The sequence below is a fragment of the Falco biarmicus genome, chromosome 4, assembly GCF_023638135.1.
Source record: "Falco biarmicus isolate bFalBia1 chromosome 4, bFalBia1.pri, whole genome shotgun sequence".
Taxonomy (NCBI): domain Eukaryota; kingdom Metazoa; phylum Chordata; class Aves; order Falconiformes; family Falconidae; genus Falco; species Falco biarmicus.
The window spans coordinates 12,408,066-12,427,781 of record NC_079291.1 but is presented as its reverse complement, the minus strand read 5'-3'; the positions used below and the strand labels follow the sequence as shown (position 1 = coordinate 12,427,781).

Genomic DNA, 19,716 nt, shown 5'->3' with positions numbered 1-19,716 from the left:
TCATTTTCCCTTGGCAAGGAAAGGTCTGCTCCTGCAGTCCCTTCCTCCTTGTGGGCGCCCATATTGATTGCTTTGATTTCACTTGTAATCTGGGTTTGCTCTGGGCACCTGTAGGCAGGGCAGTGACGGTCATGAGGGATAAATTCAGGCTGTGCCCTGAGCCGATTATCTTGTTGCTTCAATTGCAGCAAAACCCTAAGCAAGATACTCGAGATTATTTTTTACTTCTTTCAAAATCACCAGGAGAGTGACCACTTGCAGAAAGCCAGAGAGATCCCAGCTGTGAGCTCTGCTGTTAGCACAGAGCGTGCACTTGCAGCCGGCTGCTTGTTGGATCGGGCTGCTGTATGTGCCTGACCTGCTGGAGCAGTGGGTGCTGGGGCATGACTGCATTACAGAAACATCTTCTTTCTTCTGGGTTCAAAATGTGCCAGCAAGTAATTTCCAACTGCTGTGTCGTTCACCCCATATGAGGCAGTCTATATAAGAGGGACTGATTACACTTTATTAATCCTCCTGGCACAGATGCCAAATGCCTTAATTACCGCTTCTGTTTCAAATGCTCAATAAGTCCAGCCTGCCTGCAGCTATTTGCCTTGCCTTGAAGGAAAAGCCCCTTTTCTGGGAGCTGGGCTGCACCGGTGCTTGTACCATGTTTGCTCGGCTCGCTCACCCTGTGGGGTTTGCTGCGAGGCGAGAGCGGCTGCTGGCAGGCTTTGCCCAGGATGGGGTCTGCAGGACACAGGCGACATTCGGAGCCAAGCAGCAAAGAGATTTCTTTCCCTTTTTTCCTGTTGGAGAAGCAATGGCTTAAACAAGGAATAACAGGGCTACCTTTCTGCAGCTGCAGCCAGGGCTTGCATGAACAATTCTGTTTTGAAGAAAGCCCGCAGGGCTGAAAGGCCCCACTGTCCTTCTCCTCCCTCCCCTTTGGAATCCCACGAATGTGCTTTCCTGCTCTCCAGGAAGGGAAAAAACCTGACAGCCAGCTTGGGGAAACCCAACCAGCCGGCTTGGGCAACCTCCACTGAAATGCTGACAAGGGAACCTGGCACTGCCCGTTATTGCCACCCTGAAGCGGGTTTTGTGAGCCCTCACCAGGCGCGGAGCAAGCCCTCCCATTCCCCAGTGCTCATCCACCAGTTGGAATTGAAAACTGAAAATCAGTGGATCAAAATACGCCCCCTCCCCAAAATATAGAAAAAATGTGACCCCCAGTAAAATAAATAAAATGGGACTGAGTGCCAAAGCGTGTAAGAATTTTAGCAGCTTCTCAAGCACTCAGCAGCAGCATTGGTAAACTCATCAAGATCGAGAGGAAAGAAAATGTGATTTTATTTTAATGTATTCCTCCTCATATTAAATGCAGCCTCAAACACGTTGCAAAAAAAGATGTGGCTTTCTAGCACTTCTGCTCTTTGCTGCTGCTATTCAGAGGAGCCCAAGCAGCGCAGCCCCACTGGGGATGCCCAGTCAAAGCTTGTGAGCAGCCCAGAGGTGGAGCAGGAGAAGCTGCTGAGGCGAGGGGGTTGTAAGAAGGGGATCCATGGTTACTCCCAGGTTCCAGCTCTTGCATCCCCAGGTTTGGGAATCCCACAGGAAACATCAGTGTGAGCCACTGGCTGCAGCTGGAACTGTGAGCACAGAGGACTGTCAGCTGCCGAGCGCTGCGGGGAACACAGCGTGGTGTTTTTCACCAGAAGAAACCCAGGCGTTTCGAGGCAGTTTGTGTGTGGGACTTGCAGGGAAGGAGTCCAGCCTGCGGGTCACAGCCTGCTGCCCCCTTCTAAAGCATCTCCTGCACAGCCCTCATGAACAAAGGCAAGACTGTTCAATATGAACGGGGGCATGAGGCACAGATGTTGCACAAAGGCAAGCCACATCTGTTTCACCGGGGAAGGGGCCCCCTTCATGCTGTTTCAGCAGGCAGATGGGGAAGCTGCTCTGAAAACTTCTGGAGCCGAGCGCAATAGGCTGGGTAGGAAACTGGGACGAGGGGAGGGAGAAAAGGGAAACCTGGCAGGATCCTGCGCAGCAGTGGGGGAGCGAGGGAGCGAGCTGTGCAGAACTGCTGCTCTCCCTCCTTGACATCGCTGGCAGGATTTCTAGGTTGTGCTGCCCTCACTTAGGTGTGAGGGTTAGATGAATGGGTGGACAGAGAGGAGGGAAGATGAGGAGGACCTCCCTTGTCCCATGGTGCTAGCAGGACAGTTATGCATTCAGAGCTACTCAGATCCTCGCTGTCCCCTGTGAACATAAGGTGCTGTTTTGGGTTCGCAGTGGCCTAGATGGTTTGGGTGCAGGTTGGTATCACTTAATGTAAGGCATTTAGTGGTGAAAAGTAATGGAGATGTTTGCACAATGTAAATGGCAGCAGACCCGTGTGTCTCGGTGACATGTCCTGAGAGACAACCAGCAATCTTTTAGGAGATACATTTCCAAGAAGTAGAAGATCCAGCCAAATGCAGGAGTCTGCAGTAAAAGCCCTGACTCTGAACTTAAACAGGAGAAGGATGAGCCATCTGAAAGCTTTTAGTTTGTTTAAGCAAAATAAGTATGGCATCCTAGAGACAGTTTTGTTTTATGCTGCTTTTTTTTTTCACTTCTGGGATTAAAACAGAGGGGTCCTGAGCTGCGCTGTAGGTAGCATCAGGATGAAAAGTGCCCTCACCAAGAGCTCAATATAGCTTCCTACAAGCTGAAAGATTTACACAGTGGGAACAAGGAAAATGGTGAATCTTTCCTTTTTCTCAGTGAAATTCCCACGATTTAGAGGTAAGGTCAGTGTCATTACAGGAAAAGCAAGTCCCTGCTGGTACCCTGCAGGGCTTTAATCCATCCCAGGTTCAGGACATGGCATGTGTCCTCTCTGGGTCCCCCCAAGCAGCAGCCCTGCCTTCCCATCAGCTGCACCCCATAGTGTGGTGTCCTTCACCTAGGTGATGGCCATCCATCTCCTCCATGGTGTCCTCCATCTCCTGGCCTAGGTGCTCCATAAAGGTGCTGAACAGGACATTGGGGATGCTGGAAGCATTGTTGCTCTTGTAGGCTACTCCTGAAGGGTTTTTACAAGCCCATGGTCCAGCTGTACTTGTTTGGTCTGTAACTCAACCGGGACCAGTCAGTGCAATGGGGATGGCACTGTTAGGTACAAGTGCTGGCATTTTCTCATTACGCAGAGCAGTTTCCAGCACTGGCTGAAGATTTTGCTGAAAATGGTCTTTTGGATGATGGGGTGCATGAGAAGAGGCTGTGCTCAGCCTGTGGATGGGCAGAGAAGCACCTCCAGGGTAAGAGGCCTCCCAAAAACAGAAATAGTGGGCCGTGGTGGGGGAGATTGAGCAAGAAACAGGACATCTCACCCCTGAGAAACAAAAAGCTCAAGGGGATGATGCAGGGCCTGGAGCCAAACACATGCCAGGTTATTACTAGGGAGAGGTTGTGGAGCTTGAGGGTTTCAGGGGTTTTATAGTTTGCTGCCCCAAGATTGTAGCGATAATTGGGAAGAACTGTGAAGGCAGCATTGTTTTAGAAGTTAAAAGAAGCATGTTGGCACCATGCCTTCAAAGTTAGTGCTCAGAGTGAACAGTATTGACACAGTTTCACCCCTTGATGCTGCTGCTGGAGTGTTGTGCTATGCTAGCGCAAATCATGCTTGTCTCGCCATTAAGACTATAAATTATCCCCTGGAGGCAGAAGCTTTGCAGACTGCCCAAAATTTAGCAAAAGTACATCATGTTTTAAAGTTTCGTCCTGCGCAACTTAACTTGGTTATTTTCTGGTTTGGTTTTGGACATGCTGGTGGGAAGGTTTGTGTGCCAGCTATGAGGACTTTGCTGACTCTGCAGGGAGGGACCCAGCACCATGTGGTGATGTATCATGTTTCCATCTCCTGGCCTTCAGCTGACCCAGCATTTGCTGTGATTCCCTTGCATATGGTTTGTGGGAACATGGTACCCCTTCTCACCTCTGCAGTGCCTGGCTTGAGCTTCCCAAGCCACTCATGAGGAGCAATGTGTGGAAGCAGGTCTGCAGGGGCACCTCGAGCATCCCTGCCCTGGTGCTGAGCAGGGTGGCCTTCAGGGTGTCCTCAGGGGGCCACAATGCAGTGGGGTCATGGTCCTCCCACCTTGAAGGTCATTTTGGAGGAAAAAACCCCTGCATCCCTGGTGGAAACAACTCCAGACGCAAAGCTGGTGTGGGTCTGCTAGGAATTATGGCCACTAATGGCTCATGAGGCTGGGTGAAAGGCTGTCCATTCTTCGTGCCCCATGGCAATGCGGGTGAGGGTGGGTGGTGGTGTACCCATGTGCTGGGGGAGCACAGTGGATCTGCCCCCTGGGCAGCTGCTCTGAGCGGGGCTACCTTTGCGGCTGGCAGTCATCATTTAATAGCTGTCTTTAGTAAATTCCCACTCTGCAAGCCATCTGTCTTCTCTGAGCAGGATGATATAGGAAAGCACTTAAACACTTGAATGATGGGTGACGGATGCTGCCAAGGATTTCCTTCTGCTCAGACTTGCCCAGAGTCACTCTGGCAGTGGAGGGGTATTGTCTCCTTCCACACCCTCAGCATGGTTATGGGTCCCCAGCAGTGAGCTTAGCCCATGTGCCATGCCTTTAACAAGCCAAAACACCCCTGGATGATACCAAAAGGAAGAGGCTGTTCCCCTCCCAGATCTGGTTGACACACCTACTCTCAGCCTCTCTCCCCAACATGCTCGGATCTTCTGCGAGCACCATGTGTTGGGTGCAAGGCTCTGGAGATGTTCCCAGGGGTGAGGGGTAGCTAGAGGAGGTTTCCCTGTTGCTTTTCAAGCAGTCTTTGTTAAAATCGGTCATGGCAGGCAGTCTTCTGCTGCCCAGGCGGTTTTGTGGTTCATCGGGCAGGCAGCGAGCACAGTGCTGGGAGGTTAAGTACAGCTCTGTGTGCTGCACCCCCCATGCAAAATAGACCCTGCATGGTATGCATCCAGATAAATGCACATACCTGCTTTTAACCCACTCACCAGCAGCCTTCAGCAGTCCTCTGAGCTTGGGAGCCTAGGGCAGGCAGGTGGCCAAGAGGGCCGTGGCTGTGGCTGAGCTCTTCTGGCTCCCTTGGTCACCTCTTTGGGACAGTGGGATTTGCTGCTGGAGGGGTCTGGCAGTGCTGGTGCAAGAGCAGGAGCACTCTTTTGGATGCCAGAGGGAAAACAGGGATCAATTCCATTTTTAAAGGCCATATATTGCCATGGCATCTTTCTAGTTTTAGGGCTGTTTCTTACATTCTTGGATCATGACGTTTGGGGTTTGGTTTTCTTTTCTTTCAGCTTGACAAAGGCAATTTGATGCTCTTTGAAAAGAAATTGAAAACAGACTTCTCTGCTTCAAATTCTGCCAAGGTTCAAGTGTCCTGGGAATACAATGTCGAGGATAACACACACACATGCACACACACCCCCCCACACGCCCCCACCCCACCCCACCCCCCTCCCCGCCATACTTGGGAGTTTTGTCCCCAGGCAGCCAGGCTGCATAGCCTCTCCACTGTGCCTTTGGGAGCCCGGGCCATGCTGTATGTCCCTTTGATGAGCGAGGGTATATATTATTTACTCATTGGCACCCTGGAAAAAACAGTACTTCTCTTAAGCCTTTTTATGGGTTTTGCCTGTAGCTTGTCCACTGGGAAATGGACCTAATTTCTAGCAAAGACATGCTGTACTGTCAGTATGTCAGACTGGCAAAGCAGAGCTGTACGTATGGTTTGCATTTCAGGCTGAAACGAAGCCATAGCTTTAACTTCAGCATTTTTTTACAGCATGGGCTCAGAGAAAGTTTCTTTGGAAAAGTATTTACCCTGGGCTTGTAAATACAGTATTATTTCTGCAATGTTTTATCATTTAGGTTATGATTAAATTTGCATTACCAACTGCCAGAAATAACACAGAGACTGTACTTGCACTTTTTTTTTTGTTTGTTTTATTGTGGATGTGGCAGGGAAGCCCTGAATGGCACTGGGGAAGGGAGCCTGCAGTGGCCCTCTCCCAGCTTCACAGCACAGGATTTCAAGGTCAGATTGGGAAAGAAATGAAGCTGTAACTTGTGGTGCCCAAACCCGAGCCCACTGACAGAGAAGATGAAGTCAGTTTGGACAATAATGATTCCTTAACCACTTGGACTGTAAACTGACTTGACATTAAAAACCATGCAATCATTGCCATCCATTTGGCATCCACTACTCTCCAGATGTGGATTAAAAAGGATTTTTCCTGCAGTGTTTCCAAGGTTCTTCGAATGGCTCCGGCATGCACCCTCACCCCGCCAGGATACTGGGATTTTTGGCAGCTAGGCAGTTTGCATGCCCAGGGATGGTGTAAGTAGCCAAAGGGTTATTATCGGGCAGATGACAAAAATGATCATCCTGCAAATCCTTTGTGCAGAAGAAGAGCGTTTTGGTGAGGACACAGTGGGCTGTGTGTCTCCAGAAGGGTGGGATGGGGGAGGTGCTGGGAAAACTTGCCAAGGGAAGCACGGGTTGGGAAGGGAACTCTGCTGGATGCAGATGGGAGTACTGAGACTTACAGTTAATCCTGTCCATGAGGATTAACTCCATAGGTGTCATTGCAATTAATTCAGCATACTTCGGGGTTGGAGGGACAGACTGTGAAGCACTTCCAGTGATGACCTGAAAGGAGTATGGATATCAGGATATGGTCTGGCCTTTTAAAGCCACAGTGTTATTTTACTGTGGTTAAACTATGATTTAGACATTGTGCCTCCCTTAAACTCTTGCTCAGATTGCCAGACCTGGGTTGCGGGTACTTGGGAATACAAATGTGTCTGCACTCTGCGGGACTTGCTTGAAATGCAGGGCATGAAGGTTTTGGGTAGCTGAACTCAGGTGCCACCTGTGTTAGCTGGCGTTGGCTATGGTTACACGGCACATCATTATCCCATCCAAGTGGGAGAGCTGAGGAGGCATCACAACCAGCCACTTGGTAGAAGTTCTGCTGCCCCTTGGGGCTGCTCAGGGGTATTCATGCTCATCCCCTGCCCAGAAAGGGGCCTAAGGCAATAATTTAGCCAGGTAGTATGATGCCTGTGACAGTTAATCCCAAGCCTTGAATAACCCTACCCGTGGTCTAGGGTAGATATGCCCGTGAACAGTCTCACCCTGGACTAGCTTCTCTTCACTCTGCGGCTTTAAGGGACTGGTAAGACAGGGTGCCCCCCAGCAGGTTCCAAAGCCCTGTACCAGGCAGCCCCAGCTCCCGGCAGAGCTCGGTGTAAGCTGTGTGTGGGCAACAAATTTGGCCTGGTGGATATATTTTGCTGCACTACGTTGTATTTCTGGGAGAGGAAAAATTAAGTGAGAACTATAAAGTTGAATCACTCCATTGCTAGCTCTTATAAGCTGCATTAAATCTGCTCAGTCCTTGAGAGGGAGACCTTGAAGGAAACCCCCCATGGTTGCTGCCAGCAAGTTGGTGGCTTTGTGGCTCCCCTTACCCACCTCGGCTGACATACTGTCTTTGGGAGGGATGTGGCTCCTCACCGTGGGGACATCTGAACCAGCCTCCCCACAGTGAGGACATGAAACCTGATGGATTTTAGGATAGTGCTGGATCAGCTTGTGAAGGGGCTCATGCACTGGGGTCACCTGGGGCAGCTCCTTTGAGGGCTGGAGTTGTGCTGGTGGTGGGTCCCTGCAGCTGGTGGGAGCCTGCGGTCCTAAAAGCCCTGTGGCTGGAAATGCTTCTGCTCACCCAGCTGCCTTCTGGAAGTCATTCTGGCTACTGGCTCTCACCTCCCTCCAGTTTTTCAGAGTTTTGGTTTTTTCCAGGATTTTCCTTTTATAAACAGTCTCTTATCCCTTCTCTGGCACTGTATTGTCCCGCTGTGTCTGCCATAGATACACTTATGCTTCCAAAATAAATAATTGCAGAAAAATGTATCCATTTGAACAGTGCCTCAATTTCCAACATGGGTTTGAGCCACTTGGAAATGCCCGTTGTAAAGCAGAGAAACGGCACCAAGGTGCCTTTTGCTGCTCCAGCCCCTGGAAGCTCGTTAAAGCACCTGAGCCCAGGTGAGCGTGGTGGGGGTGCGGCGTGGCCCAGGGTTGGGGTGGGCTGGGAGGGTCTCCCAGTGCTGCCCCATCGCGCCCCTCCACCTCACCCCAAATGGGAAGGTGCTGTGCTTGGGGCAGCCCCAGTGCTGGATGAGTGGGGTTGCTTTAGGCCAAAGGGGAGAGATGAGCTTAGCGGTGAGAGGAGACTTGCATAGCATTTGCTTATAACTGCCTTTCCAGCCTATATAATTTTTGTAAGTCTCTTCAGAGAAGAAAGTATGACTAAAAGCTAAAAGCCGGAGCAGGGAAAGCTGTGTGTGTAAAGATACATACACCAAAACTTGGTAGTACCCATCTAAAGGCAGTTCCTTGGTGCTTGGAATCAGAATATTTTAGGTTTTAGATACAGCAGTTTGCATCCTTTTAAAATGTAGGCTGTCCCAGCTCCTGACGCCGGACACAGCAACGGGCAGAGCTCTAGAGGCTGTGTCTCAGCACACATTGAGATGTCCTGTGAATGAGGGCGTGGGGATCTGGGTTATGGGTTCAGTATGCAACCAAAATAGGAACCACTGAGGATGCCCAAAGTAAGGTCTGAAGATAAAAACCTCCTAGGAACTGGAAAGTGTTCGCATCCAGCCAGGAATTTGCTCTGGTTTGGTCTATTTATTTTATTATTTTTTTCTTTTTAATTTCTTGAGTCTTTAAAGCAAAATATTTGATCGTGAAGAATTCATCACCCGTAGGGTGATCCTGTACATCATCGCTGCAGGCATGGCAATGTCTGTGGTGGGGCAGCCCTTGCTCTGATCAGCTCCTGAAGGGACTGCAGCTAATTTCTGGCACAAATCATGCTGCCATCCATACTTCTGCTACACGCCATGGAGGCAGCGAGTGTGTGGGGAACACAAGCAGAGGGGCTGCACCTCCAAAGCAAACCCCTTAAAGTTTATTGAGAGCTCTGCCTGGGGCAGGGGGCACATAGGTCTGGGGGTCCTTGGCCATAGTACCACACGGGATCCTCTGGTAATGCTCTCCCTTTCTCTCCCCGCAGGCCCAGCGACCATGGCGAAGGACGGGGCTGAAGCCCCCTGCCTCAGCAGCCCTGGGGGTGCTGCTGACCCTGGCCCTGCTGGCCCTCTCCCACCTGCCCCCCCCCCCAGACCGCTCCCCCCACCCGCTGCCAGCATTGTCCCCCCCTGGCCCCCAGCCAGAGGCAGCTGCCCCCCTGTCCGGGGTCCAGACTCGCAGCAAAAGGCTCCCCATATCCCCAGTTCACCTGCAGTGGGACCAGCCTCCTGGCCAGGGCAGGAGGCGGCGGCGGGGTGTGGGGGGTGATGCTCCCCCGTGGCTCTCCGATGATGACCTTCAGAAGATGCAACTGCTGGCCAGTGGGCAGGTGGTCTCCAAAACCCGTGTCCCAGCCCATGGGCAAGTCCTGCGAGTGGGGCTGCGGGCCATGGGGGACGCTGAGCGGGATGCCTCGCCAGCCAGCCCAGAGTGGGAGTGCCAGGATGGGCGCTGTGGGCTCATCAAGCGCCCCAGGGACCTCTATGAGGTGCTGGCCTTCCACCTGGACAGGGTGCTGGGGCTGAACCGCAGCCTGCCCGCTGTGGCCCGGCGCTTTACCAGCCACCTCCTGCCCTACAGCTACACCGACGGCTCCCTGCGACCCATCATCTGGTGGGCGCCTGACCTCTGGCACCTGGAGGATGTCAACAATGACCAGAACTCCTGCGCCCTGGGGTGGCTGCAGTACCAGGAGATGCTGCAGCCCCATGGACCAGCGGTGACAGCTGGGGATGCTTCCTGCTCCAGCATCCCTCGTGGCGAGTGGAGTCGCCTGGCCCTCTTCGACTTTCTCCTTCAGGTAGGGCTGGAGCGACAGAGACCACTTGTCCCACCAGCTGTGCTGCCCGGGTCCCCCTGCAGCTGCCTTGTCTGACCATGGTCTCCTTCTCCTCTGTGGGGTCACATAGGCTGCAGTTTCTTGGGCTGTAATTTTACTCATTAGCTAATGGGGAGCGGCAAAGCTTTGTGCAGAAGCAGTTTGGCCCAAGAATGGTCCATGCCTGGGACTTGCAGGGGTTTTGAATGCAGCGAGTCCATTCTCACATGGGTGAGCTTTCTCCTGGCATGGCTCCATTGGCTTCGCTTTGCATGGCTTGGGATAGGGCATCACTAGGGGCACGCAGCGTGTTCTGCATCAGCCCCATCAGATCAAAGTCTGGGGATGCGCTGCTGGCACTGGAAAACAGGGTACCCGTCCCTTTGTACAGCATTGCTTTCCCCCTGCTCCTCTGCCTCTTCAGCATTAATAGTGCTTAATCTTCTGTCTGGAAAATCATACCCTGCTGCTACGAGGGATTATGACAGCGTCCCAGAGAGTTACTATTTCTTAGAGGGCGGCTGTGAGGAGGCAAAAATTATTTCTGTGGAAAAAAGCCTGTTTAGGCACCTTGGGGCTGGAGCTTTGGTTATCAGACAAGGGGAAAGCGCCTGAAAAGGCAAGTATTAAAATAAGAAAGAAGTGAAGAAAGAAAGGGGAAAAAAACCCCTATTAAAATACGTGTTCTTATTATTCTCTCTGTTTTTTGGCAAAGCCTGACCATTAATCTTTATAACCTCAGACTATGGCTGGCAGAGGTGGAGCAGTCCTGGCTGGGCTGGGAAATATTTTAGCTGAAACAGCCAGAGAAATGAGAAGATTAACCAACCCCCTTCCCTTCCCTAGGCCAATATGCTGTCGAGTGCAATGGAAAGGCTGAGTGTCCAGGAGAAAATATCTAGTTTTATGGAGACTTCCCCTTGGAGGGACGAAGCAGCGCAATGATAAATCCAAGGGCAATCCACAGGCTTTCCTCAATAACTCTAATGGGATCCTCCCATGTGGAAAAGTCAAGTAAAGGTAAAGAGGCACCAAGTCAGCAGGATGTTATAGAAGAGAAACAGCATCCTTCAGGAATGGCTTTAGCCTCTCACAGCCCCTGCTGGGGAAGGAGAAGCTGCCAGCTTTGAGCCCTGCTGTACATTGGCATTGAAATCTTGGTGGTTTTCTTCAATTAGCCTTAAAATTGGGCTGTTTCTGTATTTATTTCTCTTGGTGTTTGCCACAAGGGAACAACCCTCTTGGTGCAAAGCTCTTCTGGGGGAAAAATGCTGAGCCTGGTGGGAAGGGGGCAGCTGCTGATGGCTTTGTCCTGCACTTTAAAAAGGGCCAAAAATGCATCAACTCTGAAGGGCTGCAGCCACATCCCTGCTCTGTGGCACTGGCTTCCCAGCCTGGGGGAGAACAAGGAAGTTTTCCATGGGGGAAGCCAACCCAGGCTAAGTCACGGCTGGAAAGATCTATCAGACCCAAGGAGATGCTCTGGGGTGGCTGAGCTTTGTGTGAGACCAAAGAGGGGCTGACAGTGAGCTTCTCACAGGGTTTGAGCTTGGATGGGAGAAGATGCAGCTCATGTATTCATGTTTCAGCAGTATGACCTGGTGTTCCATTCATTAGAACCGTTTAGGCTCTGGCGAGGAGAAATTAATATAACCAACCTGGGGAGGGCCAGGGGAGGGAGGGCTTGTCAACATGTCAACAGCACTCTAGCATCTCCACAGCCGGCTGGTCCACCTTCCAGGGCTCCACTAGGACATTAGGTCCAGCCTCCACCTTACACCTCTGTGGGTCCAGCACCCATCCACCTCAGTTTCACAGGCACTTGTGGGTGCGTGGGTGGAGGTCTCAGCCCATTTAATGTCTCTGTAAGTCATCACGGGTTGTCTTCACTTTCTGTGAAGCCTGGAAAACAACCTGGCAGATGAGAAAAAGTGGAGTGCTGAGCTTTCCAGCAGGTAGACCAAGGAGATGCATGGAGGAAATGTGAGGTTTTCTTTCATTTCCACGTTTTTTGTGTCAAAAGACACTTTAACACTTTCAACCAGCATGTCTCCCAATGAAGAAATGCTGACCTGAGTGCTTCATTAAACCTCAGGAAACAGAAGGTTTTGTTAAGGGGCTCCGGTGTGGGACTAATTTTCCTCCTCAAAGGGTTATGAATGTAACGGCTATGGCAATCAAACTTTGTGTTTCCTGCAACGTCTTCTCCAGTGCTTGATTAGTGTTTGGACTCAGACTGAACTCTTTCTCAAAGCACAACCTGTAATAGATAAATTGTGCTGCTGATCAGGGTGAGGGGAATAGGCAGCCACTGTGGGTTGCTTGGCTTCTGCCTAAGTCATCACCTGTAGATCGCCCTGGGCTCACCTGAGACAGGCTCCACAACAGTGCCAGGAGCCTCTCTGCACCCCAGGCCCTGGCTCCCAGGTTGGTACCAGCAACCCTGAGCAAATGAGAAAGTTGGATGCCTTTGTGCTGCAACTGGAAAATATATTCATTTTATATCTATTTAAAGGAAATAATATATATATATATGGGGATATTTTTGCTGTAATGTTGCAAACAGGCGTCCGGAGCTGGAGGTGGTGAGCCAGCCAGTGTGGTTCTATCTGCCCCACAGGCCACCACAGAGGATGTGCTGGCTACTTCTGGCAAAGCTAAGGAAGCTTCATGAATACCAGGGCAGGATTACTGAAGCTGGGTCTGGCAGATTTATGTCTTTTAAAAGTCCCTCATCCCTCTGAGGGCACGGTTGAAACACTGGAAACTGCCAAGCAGCACTGGGGTTTCTGCAGGGGTTTGGGGTGGGAAGAGGGGGGCTTGACAGCCTCGAGTACGCAAAGCCTTAGCAGCACCTGCAAATAATTAAACACAAATGTAGTTAAAACAAGTCACCGTGGCCCAGCTTACATGTCAGGCATGCTCTGTGTAGCGCACAAATTGCTTTTTCGCTTGCCAATCCTTTTCCATTCGTCTTTCCATTGAGAGCTGCTCAGGTTACCATAGGGATGGATGAAAGGGCGTATCTGTGACAGGAGCCAGATAAAACCATCATCCAGTGCACTGAGACTTGGCCTGAGGAAAAAAAAGTATCTCTTTCTGAGGTTTCAAAACCTAGGTTTCCTTGGGTGCTTTTGTTGATTTTTTTTCACATTCATCACCGTGTATGTCTTCCCTTGGTTTCAGCTGGAAGCGTGACCTGTTTGTTCTGTGCAAATACGGAGTGTGGAGGTACCAGGTGCAGAAGGTGTCTGAACTCCATCAGGAAGGCCTGTCATCACCACCTTTGTTGGTCTCTTCTCCAGGCCAAGGGGGGTTTGCAAGTCAGCTCAGCTTCTGAATGCTTCCCTGCCTCTCTCGCTCACCAGTGTGACAAAAAGCTTTTCCTTTTCATGTCTACTGAAGATCCTTAGAAACTTATTTTCCTCTGAGCAAGAAAAGTTCACAACTGGACCTCCCTGTCCTGGGCTCCTGTCCCCGCTAAGGTCCACAAATGTCTCCCACAGGTTCATGACCGCCTGGACCGCTACTGCTGTGGGTTTCAGCCTGACGCCTCTGAGCCCTGCATGGAGGAGATGCTCCACGAGAAGTGCCGAAACCCAGCAGAGCTGGTCCTTGTCCACATCCTGGTACGACCCCCACTCCCCAGGGGCTGCTCTGGGACTAAGTTGAAGGTGCCTGGGAGGTGCCTGCAGGGCTGAGGTGGCAGAAAAGGGGATGTAGGTCCCATGGTGATGCTGGGTCCATGGTGGGAGGTGTGTCTGGGCACGGAGGAACCTGGGCTTTGTCAGCTGCTGGCCCACAAATGCTCTCAGCATTTCTCAATGCATTAAAAAAGCAGCCCAAACCCCCAAGCTGGTGACTCCCTGTGGTAAGGGAACTTTTCCTTCTTGTCCCGCTGGCAGGTCCGGAGGAGCGCACCGTCCCGGCTGGTGTTCATCGACAATGCAGGCAGGCTCCAACACCCTGAGGAGAAGCTCAACTTCAGGCTCCTGCAAGGCATAGACAGGTAGGAAGGGCGAAGTGCACGCTCCTGGGGGCTTGTCCCAGGTGAGGGCTGAGCTTGGACGCAGGGATGGACAGAGCCCTCAGTGCACACTTTCCTGCTGCTCCTGGCCTCCCCAGTCCGGCACCTGTGTCAAGCGGGGCCACCTCCCACCCAGGACAGGGCAAGCGGGTAGGCTTGCTAACCCATCACACGTGCTCCTGCCCTGAAACTAGCTCTTCATCCTGCTCTGGCTGGCCGATGGCAGTCTCCAAAGCCTACTTTCCCCTCTCAAATTGGCAGCTGTGCAAAAATAACAAATAGTCAGCATTTCTTGCGTCGTTGCCTGTCGGGCATTTTGGCACACTATAGGCCCCTTGTTTTAGAGCTTATTTGGACCCGTTTCTGATGGAGCTGTCCTGCATGCTCACCGTGGGCAGTTTTAAGCAGAGTGCTCCTCATCCTATGTTCCTATGTTCCTCTAGGTGGATATGCATTTCTGCTAAAAGCAGGGGTGGCCTTTGCTCGGCCCTGCTGCTCCCCTCCTCCCTGCTAGGCTTTCCCTGTGTAACCCCTTCCCTCCCTCTCTCTTCTGCTCCTCTGCTGCAGCTTCCCTGCAGCAGCGGTGGCCACGCTGCGGTCGGGCAGGTTGCAGAACCTGCTGCTGGAGTCGCTGCACGTGGACCGGGAGCTCTGGGAGAGCCAGGGCGGTGCTGAGGGCCTGAGACCCCTGCTTCGGACCATCGACAGGCGGGCACGCATCCTGCTGCGGTACATCCAGGAGCGCAACCTGACGGTGTTTGAGGACTCGCTGCGGTGAACCAACCGACCTTTGGCAGGCACGGCACGCCTGCCTGGCAAATCCCAGCGGCGATGTGAGACTGCGTGCGGGTGCTTGGCTCTCCAAAAGGTGGTTCCCCTGCTGCTTGTAGGATGCCCTGGAGAAGGGATCACAAGGAGTATGAAAGAGGAGGAGGAGACTTCTCCTGAAACAATCCACAACTGCTTGAGAAAGGCGACAGTTACCAAATAATGGTCTCAGCATGGATTTTCAAAGGAGGGGCACAGAGAGATTTTTTTGGGGTGCCTTCACCCCCCACCCCCACCCCAGCAACTTCAAAAACTGGAGGCTTGGGCAGCTGAAGAGCCCACAGGGGCCCTGGAAAGGGTTAAAGAAGCAGTGAGAGGCACTGCTCAAGGCTGGGGGAAGTCACTGGCAGCCTTTCAGTGGCTTGCACTGGGCCTTTTGAAGATGCCTTTGCTGTTTCCAAAACATCACAGCCAGAGAGGTTGGAGCACAGAGGGGAGTTTTCTAAGTGGATTAGGCAGGAACAAGTTGCCAGAGCCGAGCTCTGCCTTTCCCCCTGTGGGCAAGGTGATGTGTGCCTGGGAGCCAGCATAAGCCACTGCCCGCAGCCGGGGCCAGGCAAGGTGCCATCCCGGCAAGCACCCTGTGCCATTGCCATGTGCCATGTGTCCTGTGCCATGCGCCCTGCCTTGGCAGGCCTGGGCTGCTGCCAATGTGCATTTTGAACGTGGGATCTGAAGATTTAAATCTCTCGCTCGCTCTTTCTCTTCACTGTCAGGAGACTAAAGGGCAAACCTACCCCACTGTGAAAAGTGATCCTGCCTGCTCTTTTAAGGCACAGCTGTGCAAAAACTCTTCCAAGGCTTGCAGAAATATCTTCTAACCAAAATGCCAGGCTATTTCAGCAGAAGGCAATCAAGTGCAAAATGCTTTCTGAGCATGCTCAGGCAGAGGCCATCCTACTCCTGTCACCCCTTAGGCTCTTGCCCAGCAGCCCACTGTGATGGGGTGCAGCAGCACCCCAGCCAGGCAGGTCCTCAAGTGTCAGGGCTGAGAGGTAATTCAAAAGCAACAGGAGGAAAAAAGATACAGGGATGGGCTTTGTCAGAGCCTCTTGCTCTCCACAGTGTGTTTCCCAGCTGAGGCATGCAGTCTGTGTTTGCTTGCCAGGAGCAGATGCTTCCCACCCCATGGGGCTGGCTTTTTAAAGGGGCCTCAGGGAGCAGCTCTCCATTTCTCCAGGGCTACAGGTCCTCCATGCTTGAGGCACCCCAAATCACTTGTGCCTTTGGAAAGTCTTAGCGAGATCGGTGTGGACACCCATGCCATGATGCTGTCCCATTGCCCTAGCTTTGGACAACATGGCCACCCATGAAGCGGGAGAGGAAGAAGCAGTGGGCATTGATGCCTTCCCTCCTCCACCCCTCTCAGCACCATGTCAGTTTTAGAGCCTGCAAGGGGAGACTTTAACACTCACGCTGATAAGCATGAGCAATTACCTTTCCCCCCCCTTTTTCCTCTTGCTGAAGAGAAGATGAAGTGGGGTGTGGGTGACGAATCAACAACCACAAGTGCTCTCAGAAAGTGTCAGCACTCGGCATCATGGGCGCATCAGCATCCAGAGTACCAGTGGCAGCATCTTCCTGGAGTCCTGCCCTCCAGTTAGCCAGGGAAAGCCTTTCCCCCAGCACTCTCTCCACCCCATGATTTACCACCCTGTTTGCTGCCCCATGGGATGGACGACCGTTGGGAAAGCCCTGCTAAAGCCCAGATCATGCAGATTCATTATTAGGAGGTGACCTTAGCCTATAAGCATGGGGGAGAACCAAGTAACTCATCCTGGGTCCTGTGAAAAGCCATGCCCAGGCATGGCCTTGTATGAATATAGGAGACTAAACATAACGTAATTAAATCGAGAAAACATCCTGTGAAAAGCTATGTGGTAACAAGAATATTAGATAGGATGTGTAGCATCATAGTCTTATTTTTCTCATTAAAATGAGAAATTTCATTAAAAGAGGTTTTCATCCAATGTAAGCCAAGTTCTCAGCAAGAAGTGAGAGGAAGGTGGGGCACTGCGTGGTGGCCAAAGCTGCAGGCTTTGCTGTGCTGGAACAGTGGCTTTTGCCTTGCCTCTCGTTGCATCTGCTTTACCTTATTATTGCACAAGGTAGTGGGGATTTTTCAAGGTTTTTTTTCATTTCCTTAGTTGTAACATGTGTGTTTGCTGCCTAAACATGTATGGGAACATCTGTAAGCAGTTATGCATGTGAATAAAAATCACTTTTTATTTAACAAAGAACAACGTATGGATAAATGAGAGAAGCAAAAGCCATGATCTTGCTGAGGCTGATCATTAGTCTCCTCTAATAGTAATTTTTTCCATGGGCTTTTGTCTATGCAGCCAGCAAAGCTCACAGGCCCTGAACTGTGGTCATGGCCATTCAGAGAAATTATGTGGATGGCTTTTATATCAGCCTTTAATATGGAGCATTGGGTTCAGTTTGCTCGAGCCATGACTGTGTCATAATTCCTATGATAATCTTATTTTTATGGGTTTATAACGTAGTTAGAAGAATTCACTCGGAGCCACGCTTGACAAACAAGATCTCATCTCAGCAGTGATCCTGTTTTAATCAAATTTCACCAGGCATCATCACAGATCCTGTTGGGGTGAGGTAATAAAAAAAAAGTACATGGTCCCAGCTGGCTGCGGTGCTGGGGCACGACTTCTTCAGCTTTAAGAAGGCGGCAGCAGCTAAGCAAGGAAAAAAACAGTGGAGAAACAAGTTAAGGCACTTTCCCTGGACTTGCAAGAGATGAAATGCCTGTGGCTCCCAGTGAGGGGCAATTAAACACAGCTCCCATCCTATCAAGGATGCTCTTGCTAGCATCACTGGTGACAGGATGGAGTAGAGCAGCAGCAAGGAGCCAAGACCATTAAGAAAGTGAACCCATCTGTGTGCAAGTGCCCCCCAGAGCCAGCAGCATGGGCTTAAGGTACTGCTTGCTCCACACATCCCCCGAAAAGACCCAAGACAAAAGCCCAATGCAGCTGTCCCGTGCCTTGTCCTTCCCTTGTCACTTCAACAGCTGCTGGAAGAGCCTGTAAGGCTTTCCTGGAGGACCAGGCAGCGCTCCCGCCAGAGCTGCTTGCAGGAGGACATCCCTGCAGTGCCCTTGTGCCCACCCTTGGCACTGTGGGAATGTGCTACTCGCTGCCAGTGCTCTGGGAATAGCATTTGAGAGCACGGGCACACTCCCTCACCGGGCTGCATGAGGCGGAAGCTTTCTTTCCACAGTGATCCAAGTGGCATGATCTGTGTTTAGCAGATCTCTGGCTGCCTGCGGCCCTTCAGCTGGCAGAAAATAGGGCTGGGGGAAGAAAGGCAAGGGCCAAATCAGCTCCAACCGACTGAACACATGCACACACAAGCACGCATGTAAACTCATGCACCCCAGCCCTCCCACATGCACGCACACACGCACTCACACTTGCGCCCCACCCACCCCCGTGCATGCACGTACCCATATGTTCACACAGATGTGCATGTGTGCACAAATGTGTGTATGCATATCCTCCATGAACATGCATGCATGTGCACTGAACCCATGCACACTTGCACCCACCCAGACCGAACCCCACCCCACCACACCACTCCTGTTCAGCCTGTTCTTAACCCCCACAAAGCTGGCAACCCTGGAACACCCCCCAGCAGCCTGCTCCAGTTCTTTGCTGGCCTAACTCTCCATAAACTAAATGCCTTTTTGCTGCTTTAAGGGCCACTTCTTGAGCTGCTTGTTGCAGCCACTGGACGCGAAACAGCCTTTGCAGCAGCCCTGTACAGACCTCACAGAGCAGCCCAAACACCCGCTGAAACCACTCACGGGCTATGGATGACACCAGTGGGGTGGCACTTGGAGGTGGTGCTCAGACATCCCATAAGATGCTCAGCAAAACCCACCCAAGCATCCCTGTGCTGTGCAGGGGAAGCATGGGCCAGCTGCAGCCTGAAAGGCAAGAGCTAGCAAATAAATCCAAATTTATTGTTAAATAGCTGGATATAAAAATAATCTGCCTTTTAGGAAGCAATTTATTTATGCTTTCAGTACTTGCTTAAATATTTATGCGGAAAAGGAAAAAAAGTCCACTTCAACATAGGACTACCATTGTAGCAACAGCCTTTAAGATTAATGGAAGTAAATTAGCCTGACATTTTATTTACATCCAGCAAAGCAATAGATAAACTCTCCTCGTGATGGATTTTCTTCATTAGCGGGGCAAACGCTTAAGGTACAGCTTTTGACATTGTTTCTTCCAAGCGGTTAGACAAACAGTTTATCAAGAGTATAAAATTGTCAGGAAATGAAGCAGATTAATGACCAGTAAAGGGAAGATCATTGAATTTATGATATAAGTAGCAGTATCACTGGACCTTAAGAAATGGTTTATTAGATAAGCAACACGTACGTGCATGCAGAAGTGCTGAGCTCTCCCAGACCTGCTGCCCTGGCAGTGGCTGCTCCCCAAATTGTCTCTTCATGGCAGGGGAGGGTCTCTGCACTGAGGCTTCACCTCCCGCCTCCTTCCCTTCCCTTAGGTCTGGGTTTATTCTGTAACTTTCTCATTAGAGCTTGTGAACATATTATTTCCTTTCAATTAAAAACCTCTTAGAGTTGTGACGGCTTCAGGGATGATAACCTTGTCTTCATGTCTGCACAGCAGTGACCGTTTCCGCACAGTCTAATTTGGCAATTTCGGCTGCTATTACAGCAGTGATAATCATACCCATAACAGCAACAATAATATATAGGACTTCTCTGGTCTTTTGATCCTTTGGAAAAAATCCCTCAGCATCAGCTCTTTATGGATCCCATATGGCTCCTCCAGTGATTACCCCTGGATTGACAATTAGTCAGACAAAGCAAATGAGGGAAAGGAGACTGGGAACCTGGGGGAAAGAAACATTCCTTGCGATGGCA

General features: G+C 51.2%; 1 protein-coding gene across 1 annotated transcript; it reads left to right on the top strand.

Annotated features, from left to right (window-relative positions):
• Positions 1 to 9,094: 9,094 nt before the first annotated feature.
• Positions 9,095 to 17,027, top strand: GASK1A (golgi associated kinase 1A; the record flags this gene model as incomplete). The annotated part of the gene is made up of 4 exons (XM_056338656.1): positions 9,095 to 9,922; positions 13,447 to 13,569; positions 13,846 to 13,949; positions 14,535 to 17,027. Coding segments are annotated over 4 exons (1,266 nt in total), but the record flags the coding sequence as incomplete, so codon positions are not given.
• Positions 17,028 to 19,716: the final 2,689 nt, after the last annotated feature.